The sequence below is a fragment of the Aedes albopictus genome, chromosome 2 (genome assembly GCF_035046485.1).
Source record: "Aedes albopictus strain Foshan chromosome 2, AalbF5, whole genome shotgun sequence".
Lineage (NCBI taxonomy): Eukaryota > Metazoa > Arthropoda > Insecta > Diptera > Culicidae > Aedes > Aedes albopictus.
In genome coordinates this window covers 120,682,109-120,695,854 of record NC_085137.1, presented here as the reverse complement: position 1 = coordinate 120,695,854, position 13,746 = coordinate 120,682,109, and the positions used below count along the sequence as shown (strand labels likewise).

Sequence of the window (13,746 nt, the reverse complement as noted above, 5' to 3'; positions counted from 1 at the left end):
GAAAAGATTTTATTGTAAGCCCAGTTGGACCATACCACGAGAAGAAGATACTCTTAATTCCACAGGTTTTGCGTGAATTACTGTACTTATGGGCTCGCCACGATCTATCCTACTTTACCTTCCATTGATTATGTATTATGTATTATATTATATAATTTCCATTTTTATATTGCGGGGTTCACACACACATGGGGGGGTAGCCTAAGGGAGTTAAATGAACTGATGACCGGACTTAAGTTCGTGGAGTAGCCAGTCTTTTGTCATGAGCTAGCAACTTAATGTTGACTACCGAAGGAATTCAGGGATTTTAACTCACCCTGCTACAACAAACCATCAGGTAGATCATGCCCTTCGGGAATGATTCTGCAGCCATAGGTAATTCTTGCGCTGATGGTGGGTACACTTTCATCATCATCATCATCATCTCATGTACCATAGTGCCATGGAGAAGGTGTGACGGGAATTAAATTTATGTTGTGCCCGAAATTAACGTAAACTAGATGGAAATAGCATTCGAGGGACAATAATTATCCAATCTTTTTATTTTAAGGAAATGGTAGCTGAGATACAATATTTTTTTTTACGTTTTATGCAACCAAAAACTGCAGTGATTCAAATCATTTTACGAAGCCTTTGTCTTTTTTCTTATAGCTAGTTTAACATTTTTCTAAAAGGCATTGCTGCCTGTTGCGATCATTTTGTCTATCCCCTGTGAGCGTTACCCAGCCTCTACGCACATCAAGTGTATCCCCGAAAATGTAGAATTTTGAGTTTTGATCTATCCGCTATGCCAACAAAACATATTTTTTTAAACTGTTTTCAGATTTATACCATGAACCATTATTACTAAACTGCACATACCGCTGGACATTGTTGAGGACTTACACCCAAATCTGAAGAGATTTTAATGAAAACAAATTCAGCCTGCAGAAATAGAAGACATCCAGCTTGTTATGACCAATCATCCCACGTCATCTCCCAGGTATTCCCAAACCAACTGAACGTTATCTGCATTGATTAACAGCCGCTACCGATTGCCAATCAAATTCGCCATCTATTAGCTTTGTCGTAATGTATAAATAAAGCCATTATTAGCCAATATCACAGTTTCAATTGCATTTGGACTATGAATCGTGCGTGTTTGGTCTTGCTGCTGGTCGCAGCGGCAGTTTGTTCTGTCTTTGCAGAACAAGCTCGCTTCGATAACTATCGTGTTTATGAAGTGTTCATAGCATCAGAACAGCAGTTGGAGGTTTTGCAGTACCTGGAGGATCATCCGGATGGCTACATTTTCTGGGACATGCCAGTCCAAACCAATATGGCATTGGAACTGGTTGTACCGCCACACAAGTACGCTGACTTCGAGGAGCTCACCAACAGGCTGAACATGAAGACTCGTTTGATGACCAGTAATTTCCAAGAGTAAGACATTCAACTGAATAATGGTTGAACACGTTCAGAAAATTATATCTTTTCCAGGCTCGTGGACAACGAGCGACCGGCAAAAAGTCCACGAAACTTTGGATGGACCGATTACTACTCGACGGCGCAGATTCACGCTTGGCTGAATGAGATGGTTCAAAGGTATCCCGGTGTACTGAGTAGCACTGTTTATGGAAAATCTTTCGAGGGTCGTGATCTGGTTGCTGTCAAACTATCACACAAGGCCAACAATCCAGGTATTTTCATTGAAGCCAACATCCATGCTCGAGAATGGATATCTTCGGCCACCGCTACGTGGCTTCTCAACGAGCTGTTGACTTCCACCAATTCGGCTGTTGTGGATCTGGCTCAGAACTATGACTGGTACTTTATTGTGATGGCAAATCCGGACGGGTACGAGTTCAGCCGTGACAGCGTAAGTTAAAGTGATATCTTCTGTTGTCTCAAAAAATAATTAGCTGTTTTACTGTAGAACCGGATGTGGAGAAAAACGCGTCAACCTTCCAGTATTTTGTGCTTCGGAACTGATCCCAACAGGAACTATAATTATAACTGGAGAAGTGAGGAAATATGTGAAGAAAGGTACATTTTCAAACTCAAACAATATCGTTTCAAATTTTAGATGGTGGATCCTCGACAAATGCCTGTTCCGATACCTTCTCTGGTGAAACCGCCTTCTCTGAACCGGAAACCCTGGCAATGGCCAACTACTACGCAACGATTGCTGACAAAATCAACGTACAGTTTTCATTCCACTCCTATGGTCAGTACTTACTGACCCCCTATGGCTTTACCGGTGCTCCTGCTCCGGCCAACAATGCTCACCTTCAGCAAATTGCTGCTGCGACTGCCTCAGCCATTCAAGCTACGTACGGTACTCGGTACACCTACGGTAATAGTGCCCAAGTTCTATGTAAGTTCATAAATCTGGCCATGAGCTTGAATACAGTCAATGGAATATTTGAACCTTTTATTACAGACGTCACCTCGGGTAGCACCAACGATTACTTCATGGGAGTTCATGGTACAAAACTGGCATTCACTTTCGAGTTCCGTGACACCGGATCGTCTGGATTCGTCCTGCCGGCCGCCCAGATCATTCCAAATGCACAGGAAACCCTCAACGGACTGATCGCTTTCGTTGCCGAAGCAAAGGCTCTTGGATACTTTTGAGATTAATAGCAGTGCTTTTATTAACGAATAAAATTTGTGATATTTATATGGTAAACTTCTAATTTAATTTCTTTGCGCTTGGGTTTTGAAATGCCGGATGTAGGACGTTAGAAGATCGTCCATTTTGTAACCTTGTTTGGTTTCCAGGAGCAGCTTAGAGGATCCCATCATATTACCGAACTTGATGTGGAAGTAGGTATTTCCTGAGCTCCAGAAGTTCAGTTCCATGTAGCTGTGCTGAGCCAGAAGGTCCTAGAACGAATTCAAACAATCAAAAATGTTTACAGTGCCTTACCCCACCAAATCTTACCTTTGTGCGAGGATCAATCAAATTGAATCCATGTTTGTTAATTGCAATCAGCAGCGTCTCTGGCAGGTTCTGATCAGTGGCCTGTTTGGTGACGAAGAAAGTAGAACCAAACATGGGGAATCTGTGAACAATTCTGAGAAACTCCAGTTTGGCCAGGGATTGGCTAATTCCATTCAAGGCATTCACCCTTGCTATTATATCCCTCTTCCACTGATCCGCCTTTTGCATTCTAATGGCATCTTCCGGTACCAACGAGAGCATCATTTCGGGGAATGATTTCTGCAGCAGCTGTTTGTCTGTCTCTTCGTAAACTGACCAGAATATGTAGCCAGCGAGATCAACGGCTTCTTGTTTCGTCACTTTGTAGTATCCCTGCAAGAATTTCGGTACCTCCTGATAGAAGTAGAACATTTCGTCTGCACAGGGGTCCTTTCCTGGAACAACGTTGACCCAGAGTTTCTTCATGAAGAACAGCTGATATTCGCACTGGATGCGATTATCATTCGATCTGGTCGGGAGAGTGTCCCGTATCCATTCCATCAGTTCGTATATGAAATCGAAGATGAAGTATTCCTCCGGAATGGAAAACACCTTATCGCCGATCTTTATGAACAAACTGAATCCTTCACTTGACTTCAATTCCAAACGCTTGGTTATGGTCTGCACCAGGTCTTTGGTCTTGGTAGACGATTCAATCTGGAATGCTTCATCCGTATCGTCGGGGAAGTAGACCTTGTGATAGATTTCTATCGTTCGAACACGAATAGCTTCCACTTCTACTATGTAGGGGGGATATTTTCTATGACCTAGCTTCATGGTTTTCTGGATTCTACGGAGACATTCCGCGGCTATTGGGTGTTTTCTGGTTTTCAGGAATTCAAACAATTCCTTTTGGACCTGTTGGCTCGGCAGCATTACTCCTGTAGCAAGCCACAAGAGGTCCCAACCACGTTCTTCACTGATTTGTATTTGATTTTCTGTCAGTTGACGCATGATCTGGCAATACAATTCGTCCCTTAGAAGGTCGTCATTGAGAGCTGGATAGAATATTTTATCGGTATCAACCGACTCACGTCCTTTTGGCAGATCTCCCATGTACTGTAACGAAACAATACCATTTGAAGCTAATGAATAATCTTAAATGATAACGATCATACCTTCAAAATCCATGTAAACATTACAACAGCCGTGTCAGCTCTGGTTTTGTCGTGTTGTAGTTTATGCAGTAGCGGTGCCTTCATTGGTTCCCGTGTGTGCCTCCAGAGCTCCTCAGAAGTCGATTTCCGAACACTGTTCAAAGTTGCCGAAGACGATGCCAGACTAGTGAGATAAAAACAATATAGTAGAGGTCATATCAGGGTTTGCGAGCCGAAATAAGCAAGGATAAGTACAGGAATCACTTAACGAGCGAACATAAGGCGATTGAAAAGTGGGAGCAGCACTTTGGTGAACACCCTAATGGAACGGATAACGTAGGCACGGAAGATCGAAACACAAAAGGAAACGACTATGTCACTGCAGTAGATGACGACGAACTTCCTTACTCAGGGAAGATAAGAAACCTAGAATAGACATGGAAGGTATTTCAGCACCGCTATCGAAGGTCGGCACTGGTGTGTGCAGAGGTGTGGAAGGAAGCAGTAATTTGCCCTTCAGCAAGAAAGCCCATCATTTGAAATGTGAGATCTTTCGAGCAATCGCCAAATTGAATCCCAGAACATCACTGTACGGAAAGTTTCCAAAAATGCCACGAATACCAGGTCCTAACACGTCACTTGCTCAGCGACTTCTTGGGGGCATATGACAGTTTTGACCACTCGAATGTATAACCAGATTAAAAAACAGTGTGCAAAACTACGTAAAGGTAAACTATCCAGTTCGTTTGATTGTCGCGACAAGGATCACGTCTAAAGGATCACAATCAGGATTGTAACATAAGGCTGAATTTCAAAAGGCTGAATGCATAAAAGGCTGAATACGAAAGGCTGAAATCAAGAAAGTGTGACATAAGGCTGAAATTACAAAAGGCTGAAAATTGAAAAGGCTGAAAATTCGAAAATGTATAGATAAGTTAGAGCCTTGGTTAGAGCACTTCTTCCTTTTCTTGGAGTAACGCCCGAACTAAGATAAAGCTTGCTTCTCAGCTTTGGCATAACGGCACGAAGATACTCAATGCCAAAGGGAGCCAAGAAAATTTTCATAATGAAAAGTTCTTGGTCCGAACGCGAATCGTATGCGTCTGAGGCTTACGCGGGCCCTAGTTTCGGAACTGAACTTATAGTGAAAAGGCTAATGGTGCATACCAACGAACGCAAAAAGGATCTGATAATATCCATATTGTTAAACTATCCTTCTTTAAACATGAGATATTCTTTCGAGTCATGTTATTTTGGAGATTGTTGTCATTACGGCTGCTAAAACAATAACATCAGAGATTTTCCCTTTGAAATATATGCTTTTCTTTTGAAAAACACTGCCTTAGTAATGTATGCATTCAATAATCCATAGCATTATGACTAGTCGTAAAACTTTCCGATTCAGAACATAATAACTGAAGTATGTTCCTTTAAAATTGCTTAGTTTGGCCAACCATGAACTAGGGATGGTAGGACCATAGACTAACTTGAAGACCTGAAAGTACCGAAGACAACCATTGAGTTTTGTGTGTCCAATAGCGTACAATATTATTCATTACCTTGTATTTCTTTCGCGTAATTTGCATTTGTGTAGTGTGTTACATTATGACGCCGCTGGTAGGACGAACAATCGTCAAGCTCAAGCAAAACCTATGCGAGTGCCACGGCTGGGAAATCGACTTCCAAGCAAATATTGAAATAGATCGTTAAGTCAATGAATGTATGTAATTATTAGAATGATCTGTTTGTCTGAGCTGTTAGTGTTGAGGTTAGCCTTTAGGCTGGTGCGTTTAAAACTAGTCGAATCACTATTTCAGCCTTATGTTATTTCAGCCTTTTGATGCATTCAGCCTTTTGTTTTTTCAGCCTTTCGTGTTTCAGCCTTTTCTTATTTCAGCCTTTCGAAATTCAGCCTTTTGTACGTAACCCTCACAATCTCACGTTCTGGACCTTTTAAAAGAATATTGACTTCGGTAAAGTTACTCGGTAAGGACTCAGAAAATAATAATTTAGTTCGAGAATCACTCACTACCTGGAGCTAGTGCACTTAAAAAAAATCATGACTTCGGCAAAGTTGCTGAGAAGAATTTAAGTTTTCTTGCAGAAAGCAATTCAGTTCAAAATTATTTCGCTGACTGCATGATCCTAGTGCTGTAATAAGCTACCAGTTCGGTCAGGGCACCGTATAAATCACGATCTGGACCGCTTAGAAAGATACTGTCTTTGACAAAGCTACAAAAAAAGTTGAAAGCTTTCATCCAGAAACAAGTTTAGTTCGAAACTCGCTCACTACGTGATGCTAGTTCTACATGAGCTTCTAGTTCAGTCCAAGCGTCGTGTATCTTGCGTTCTTAGCAACTTCGAGATTCGTGTAAACGTCATATATCCTGCTTTCTGCACCATTTAAAGTAATACTGTCTCAGGTGAAGCTAATGGAAATTTTCTTCTAGAAAACTAATGAGTTCACGATTGGCTCACTATATTGCGTAAGGGTTGCAATGAGCTACGAGTTTGGCCTAACCGTCATAAAGCTCACATTCTGGACAACTTTAAAAAATATTGGTTTCAGAAGAGTTAATCTTTTGAAATTTCGATTTTTTTTGGAAGTTTTTTAAGAAATGTCTTTGGGAATTCCTATGGAAATTTTCTAGACAATTGATTGGGAAACTTTTTAGGAATTCTTTTGGAATGTTTTCAACAATTCCTTTGAAAACTACTTCGGCATTTCACTTGAGAACTCATGCAGATTTTCTTTTCATTAATTTTTTATTCCTTCAGCTAGTGTTTTAAGAAATTATCGGGAATTTCCTCTGGGAACTTCTTTGGAAATTTCTTTGGAAATTCTTCAGGAAACACGATTAGAATTTCTTTGGAAATTTCTATCGGAATTCCTTCTGTCTTTTTCGGGATTTCATTTGCCAATGATTTTGGGATTCCTTGAGCATATTTTTCTGATTTCTTTCAGCAATATATTTGAAATCTTCGAATGATTATAATCAGTTTCAGTAATCTTCCTCAGTGTCAGTTATCCACTCCACTCTACTGAGGAAAATTACAAGTGGTAGTCAAAATACGCGAATCGGTCAAAAAATAAGCAAAAGAGGGCGAAATTAAAAGGTACAAAACTGATTGAGGTACACCGGGGCAAGTTGAAACGGGTGGGCAAGATGAAACAGCGGGTTAACATGATGTTATCAAATGATGGTAAACAGCTTGCATACCATAACACATAGTTTTTGATTCAAACAATCTTTTGGCGAAAGACAAATTTCCAAATTGTATTGAAAACTATTTCAAAACTTCGTGTTTCATCTTGCCCCACCCGTTTCAACTTGCCCCGGTATACCTTACATTTATTCAAAGAGGGTATTCTGCTTGGAGGGCTCGAAAAGTCCGTACAAGATTATTTGAAATTCATTCCGGTTATTGCAATCATTTCCTTTGGAAATTGCTTCAGCAACTTCTTCGATATTTCTCTCTGCAAATTCTTTGTTTTTATTTTTGCAATTTCGCTCAAGACATATTTCGTTCGAGTGTTCGTTCAGCAATTATAATGGATATATATTCCATTGAGAATTTATTGAACAAGTACTTTCATGATTCCTTCCGGCAACATCTCATTGATTTCTTTCTGCAACTCCGTCGGTAAAATAATTGTGAAATTCTTGAGCAATTCCTGTGGCAATTTCCTCGACTCACAGAAAATTCCATTAGAATTGATCGGACTCTGTTGCTTAAAGGTTTCATTATGCAATTTGTTTTGGAATTCTTTCGGAAGTACCTTTAACCACTTATTCGATATTATTTTTATAAATTTCTAAAAATTTCTTCATCAACTCTTTTGGATACTTATTTGTAAATTACTTTAAGGTGTTCTTCGGCAACTACTTTGGGATTTCCATAGGTATTTTTTGCTGCAATTAATTGGAAAGTCCTTCGGATATTTCTTCAAGGTGCATTCAGCTATTTCTTTGCAAATGTTTTTAGGAATCGCATTGTGAAATTTTTCGGGAAATTCTTTTGGAACTTCTCTGGCAATCACCTTAGTTTTTTTGGAATTTACTTAGGAAGATGTCTTGAGATTTTGTTCGGCCATTCTGTTATAAATCATTGTTATTTTTCTTTAATTTCGCAAGAGAGTGTCTAATAGACCTTTAAAAATAATAACAGACGGAATTCCAAAAGAAAATATCAAAGCAATTTCTTTTGGAATTACCGGATAAATTTTCAACAATTTCTACAGAAATTTACAAAATAATTGACATGCACCTCTTGCATTCTTACCGACTTCTAGCCGGCAGATAACTGCACCTGAACAAGGTCTTGAGGAAAGGCGATTCCAAGTCAAACGCCTAAAGAACACCGCGCAAACTGCCCAAGTCAACCAGTAACGTTGCAACCGCCGCTTCATGTTAGAATAGTTTGCATGTATATCAGAGTTGCAGTCGATGGATGTTTGTACATGGCGACCGTGACAAGACCAAAGTGACACGACGCGATGGTTACGACGTGTTATGATCTAGTCACGGTCGCCATGTACAAACAAAACATCCATCGACTGCATTAATGCAATGCTATGATTATTCAGCTTTGCTTGCGTCCCACGGTCGATTCAGGAACTTTTCGTAGTGGAAATTTCTATAACTTCTTCGTGCCTGCCACATGATAAAGACCGGTCCAGAAAGTATGGACGCAGTAAGAAAATACTGGCATTTCATAACTATTGATGACTAGTTCTTTTTGAAAGCTACATCCTGTTGGTCAACCTATTTTCTCAGCATTTGTATGACGGTTTTTGCGGTTCCAACAGTGTATTTCTAAATATATGAACTTTCAACAAAATATCATTGAAAAAATGTGCACAAACGATGTACAAACGATGTACAGAGATTGAAAGGTCACTTAGGAAATGAACAAAATATGGTGGGAGTTAGAAAATTGTGCAACCAGCAATTAGCAACCACGATAGGAATAACACGTTAAAGCATAGGCGAAAATTGGGTAAATAATACAGATCCTGCTATCCCTCGTTTGGATAAACAAATAATGAAGGTGTTTGAGCACAACAAAAAACCTTCTAACTAACACAGAGCGGAGTATGACCAAAAAAGTAACCATTTCGAATTCCAATGTTCATCGTGGCAACGAACGTTTGAATTTTCGATCCTATATTAAGCAGAAACAGACAAAACGGAGGCCGAAACAAGAACCATCGATCAGGCCCAGACAACTGAAGACTAGGTGCGTCCAGACTTTCTGGGGCAGTCTTTATACACATGCAAAATGGTCTTTGGCAGAGCAAGCTTTCAGCTTATAACTTTGGAAGTACTCATAGAACACTAAGCTATTAAGGTTCTCCTTCACTCTCTTGACATGTTTCATTGAGATAATATTTATGAGACCATGTAGTTCCTAGTGCACTGTCTTGTCTACGCAGTCGCCGATGCTGTCAACAGTTAAATCCATTCTGTGACGATAATTGAAGTTGAAATACATCAGATTAAATTCTTATAGGATATTTTAAAACCAATGCTTCCCATTAAATCCACACACACTCAATAGAAATCATCTGTCATGTGAACTGGGCCATTCCCGAGAAGAACTTGCAAGCATTGAAGTTTAAGAGCGGCGAGTAATAAAAACGATTTCTGGTGGAGGGCAGAAGAATGATGTGTGCAGCGATGGATGAATCAGAAGCTCACTGTACTCTACAACGAATCCTGTATTTTGTTGATTAAATCTGAACGGACATGGTGGACAAGACATGTTTAGGGAATGCCAGATAACAACCCTGAGAAGTTGATGCTCTCTACTTTGGTACATTGATTGGCCAATACAAAATTGCTTCGTAAATACGTGGCCGGCGCCGTTATTGACTTTTTGAAAGCTGGGCTCTCAAATTCATCACAATGAGAATGATTAGCTGGTCCCGTTATCAAAGAAATAGGATGTCAACAACTATACGGCACTATCATTCACCTTGTACGCTATTATAGTGCCTTTACTGAGCTGACACGTTTTGTTTTGATTGATTAATAGCCCTATAAACTCAAAAAGGCGGAATATAGAATAAATGGGATCTTGAAATCGGTTCAATAGCTAAAAAGTCAAAGCTTTTCAAAGTCGCCTACGTCGAATTGATCCCAAAGAAACGATAAAATCATGCATAGTACAATAGAAAAGGTTTTTTAAAAGAAGGTTATTTCTAAGGATTGTTTGTAAGTACCTTATTGGTGCTCTGAAATGTTCCGAACTGTATCTCTGCAACGTGTACATCCGTCTTCTCTGGATTGTGTTGTAGTTAGGAGCAGCATGTTTCCTGGGCTTGAGCACACCTTCTCTCTGCAATTGTATATATTTTTGAATATCAACGATTCATAATGGACTCAAACGGTTATCTAGACGTGAAAACTCACAACGTAACGTACTTACCCTAAAATGATTCAATACTATCGCTGACGGTGGCATGATTGTTGGTAAAACATGGACAATTTCAGTAGGGAAGTACCCGGTTTTCCCATTTGACTCCCCATAGCCCCATGTTGCATCTTCTGCCATAATCGACTCTCCAGTGAATCCTTGTCCCAATGTTACTAAATCTCCCTTCAGCAAGTTCAGCATTGACTCCGTCTGATCTTCGCTACTGTGAGACCGAACAGCTACCACGTACAAACTTCTAGTGCGCAGCTCATTCAGAATGTAGTTTACCAGATCAGCTAGCGGTTTGGCTTCAAACGATTTGAACACGTAGTCCTCCTTCTGAATGGTACTGATGAACAGTGTTCCCACTTCGTTTGAGCCAGCTTCTTCGCCATCTATCTGCATTATCTCCGGATACGAGAGTTCCACCAGAACCTGTTCCTGATCGTCTACGAAGTAAACGCCAGACCAATTGACTGCAATCATAACATTACTAGATGGGAGTTTTGTTCCCTCAATTTGCACTGCCTCGTAGAATCTTGAGAACATCATGCACCAAGTAAGTTTCGCAAATAGAACGATGTCCTCCTTGGCCACAATTCGCTGCAAACCTTCTTTTACACAGCGACTTCTCTTGAAAGCCATCTCTATCAACTGCACCCAACGAGCCGCCGTTTCCGCTCTAACCAAATTTCTCGGCAGGTAATCCTTCAGACGTTCCTGCAGCGTTTTCAAATTCAAGTCATGTCCATAGTCGGCATAGTATTGCAACGCTGCTAGCATTGCTATGTCTTTGTCGGAGGTGCTGACCAACTCTCCCAAATTCAATCCACGTACAACCTGAGCGTAGATCAAATTGGTAGCAACGCCGTCAACAGTCGGATCGTGCCACGGAGCAAACATCTCCTTTCGGAAGAATATCTTCCAAGCGGCCGCACGCTCGTTTCCTCCTTGTTCTTTCGCGTACTGTTCGCAGTTGGAAATTGCATCCATGATGAATTCCCGACCACTTTGTAGCGTTAACACTTTATCTTGCAGCATTACAAAGATCGAGAAGCCAAAATCGTCCTTCAAGCCTATGTTATTCGCAAGCTTTAGACACATTTCCTCCGCCGTAGTCGCCGAATCAATTTCAACATTTTTACTGGAACCGTCCATCAACGTAACAGGGACCATGATTGGTTTCTTGCTTTTGGTGGTCTGCAGCTCCAACCAAGAAGGTGGCTGCCTTCTCGCCCCATTCTGTATGGTCCTATCGAGCCTATATTCACAGAACGGAGCATACAACTGTGGCCCTTCGCGAATGAAGCATCTCAAATATTTTTCAAATCGCTCCGAGGGTGGGAAACACCCGACGCATAGCGATAGTAGAATCCACCCTTTCGCATGCGACGTAGAACTTGGATTGTTTGTCAGCTGTTTGCAAATCTGGCAGTAGATTTCATCCCTCAACTGCTTGTTCAAAATACCATGCCCGATTATGAAGTGCAGCTTATCCAAGTTGGAGCTTCTATTGTTCAAAAACTGCTGGTAATCTGCTATCTCATCGGTATTCTCAACAATTGCCTTCAACTCTGCAGGAATTTTTGTCTTCCGTTTCAACGTCCTGTGGATCAGTTTCCGTTCGTGTTCCGACAGTTTCTGCTGGAAGGCCTGAAAATCCTTTGTCTTCGCGAAATTCCGTCCCAGCGTAACAGTCAACTTTTGCATCACGGGCTTATGCTTGGCTTCTTCGCTGTCCTCTTCGTATCGTGCCTCCGCCATATCTCCCATAAAGCGTAAGATGGTAATCCATAGTGCCTGCGTAGAAAAAAAAAGCGAATCATGATTCGATTATCACCTCGACTCGACTCATATACCGAGAAAAGGTCCATAAATTAAATACTGACCTGTGCTGAAATGGTGTCGGCCGGGCTGGGTAAATCTAGCAGCGAGGATTTAAGCTTGCGTTTGCTGAACTGATAAGACGCATTGTTGGCGAAGTACGTGGCCGCGTACTTGGCGAAGTTATAATCGGATAAATCCTCGCGGTAGGGAAAATTTTCCCCGTTGCTAAACGAGATGGTTTCAGGGACGGCGTTTTCCTATTTTTAGGAATAAGAATTTGTGATTGTGTATACAAACATTTGTAGCTGAATCATGTAATGTATCATGAGGGCGTCAAATGATCATTATAGGAAATTAATAAAAAAAAAATACAAAAAGAAACTATATGAGATCAAAGACCGCTGAATAATGCAAACCTCCTAAATTTTATGTACAAGTGAATTGAGCTGACTTTTGTACGGAGACAAAGTCTCAATTGAACACTGATTACCGCCCCGCTTTTTTAAATGGTATGAAAAACTTTTTTCGCAATACACTTACGCTGTGATGTAAATTGAATAGGTGAAAGTGAATTCGTAACCGTTGCAGAGCTTGTGACGAAATCGATAGTTAATTTTGATGTTATTATTAATTTGATAACTCAGTTGAGTTGATATTTAAACTCACATAAATAAAGAGGAAAACAATATAATAACTTACACGAATGTTGTTTTTTTTTTTCGTCCTTTTAACGGTTGTAACTAAGTAGCATTTATAACCTATTAACTATCATGCGCCTCCTTCAATTGCTAATGCTCTACAGGTTTCACAAATTGCGGATCGCAACCCCACAAAGTTTCTCAATTGAACTCAACCTTGAAGATTAAATTTTATGATATTTGTACATTTTTTATGATATTTGACAAAACACAGATAATGTGTTTCAACTTAATTATACAGAATGCTAAAGTTTGTGTATGGAAACGATTCTTGTTGGTGATTCTTGGGAATTTTTGGCAAAATCCCAAGAAAAGTTTTCTAGTTACTGCAGGTGGCTTAGGCATTTCCGAATATCTGGAAATCTGAGCTATTGAGAATCTCCTAATGGGTTAAAGAATTTTCATCTATTTTTTTCTTTTTTTCATGAATTTTAACTATTGTGCCTTGCAAGATAAATCCGCGAAACGCGTTAGTCTTCTTCTTTTCCATCAAGTTGCAAAAATATGACCGCACCACTATGAGCGACCTGATGGTTAGAAATTCTACATGCGGCGCTTATATCAAATCCACTTGAGGCTGCGGCGATATGGCCGCGAGGAGATGCACGCGATACTGACGCAATGTGGAAATGGAAAAGATAAAGCCGTATCCCCCTACAGCATCACTAAATAACATCCCGATTATTAAACACAAAGCCGACGAGGTGATGCGTATGCATATAAGTGAATCAATGTCGCG

At 40.4% G+C, this 13,746-nt stretch overlaps 2 protein-coding genes across 2 annotated transcripts in view; one reads left to right on the top strand and one right to left on the bottom strand.

Annotated features, from left to right (window-relative positions):
• Positions 1-906: 906 nt before the first annotated feature.
• LOC109420740 (zinc carboxypeptidase-like) lies at positions 907-2,671 on the top strand. The gene is made up of 5 exons (XM_019695217.3): positions 907-1,422; positions 1,480-1,858; positions 1,916-2,003; positions 2,066-2,356; positions 2,423-2,671. The coding sequence occupies exons 1-5, from the start codon at positions 1,127-1,129 to the stop codon at positions 2,614-2,616; spliced, it is 1,248 nt and encodes a 415-aa protein (XP_019550762.3). The 5' UTR covers positions 907-1,126; the 3' UTR covers positions 2,617-2,671.
• Positions 2,608-13,746, bottom strand: part of LOC109419943 (unconventional myosin-VIIa) — a 37,810-nt gene continuing 26,671 nt past the window's right edge. Inside the window, exons 8-13 of the mRNA XM_029853088.2 lie at positions 12,372-12,566; positions 10,495-12,282; positions 10,289-10,404; positions 4,084-4,246; positions 2,927-4,024; positions 2,608-2,868 (exon numbers count right to left, since the gene is read on the bottom strand). Of these exons, the coding sequence (XP_029708948.2) occupies positions 2,680-2,868; positions 2,927-4,024; positions 4,084-4,246; positions 10,289-10,404; positions 10,495-12,282; positions 12,372-12,566 (3,549 nt within the window). The 3' untranslated portion in view covers positions 2,608-2,679. The remainder of the gene's footprint in view (positions 2,869-2,926; positions 4,025-4,083; positions 4,247-10,288; positions 10,405-10,494; positions 12,283-12,371; positions 12,567-13,746) is intronic.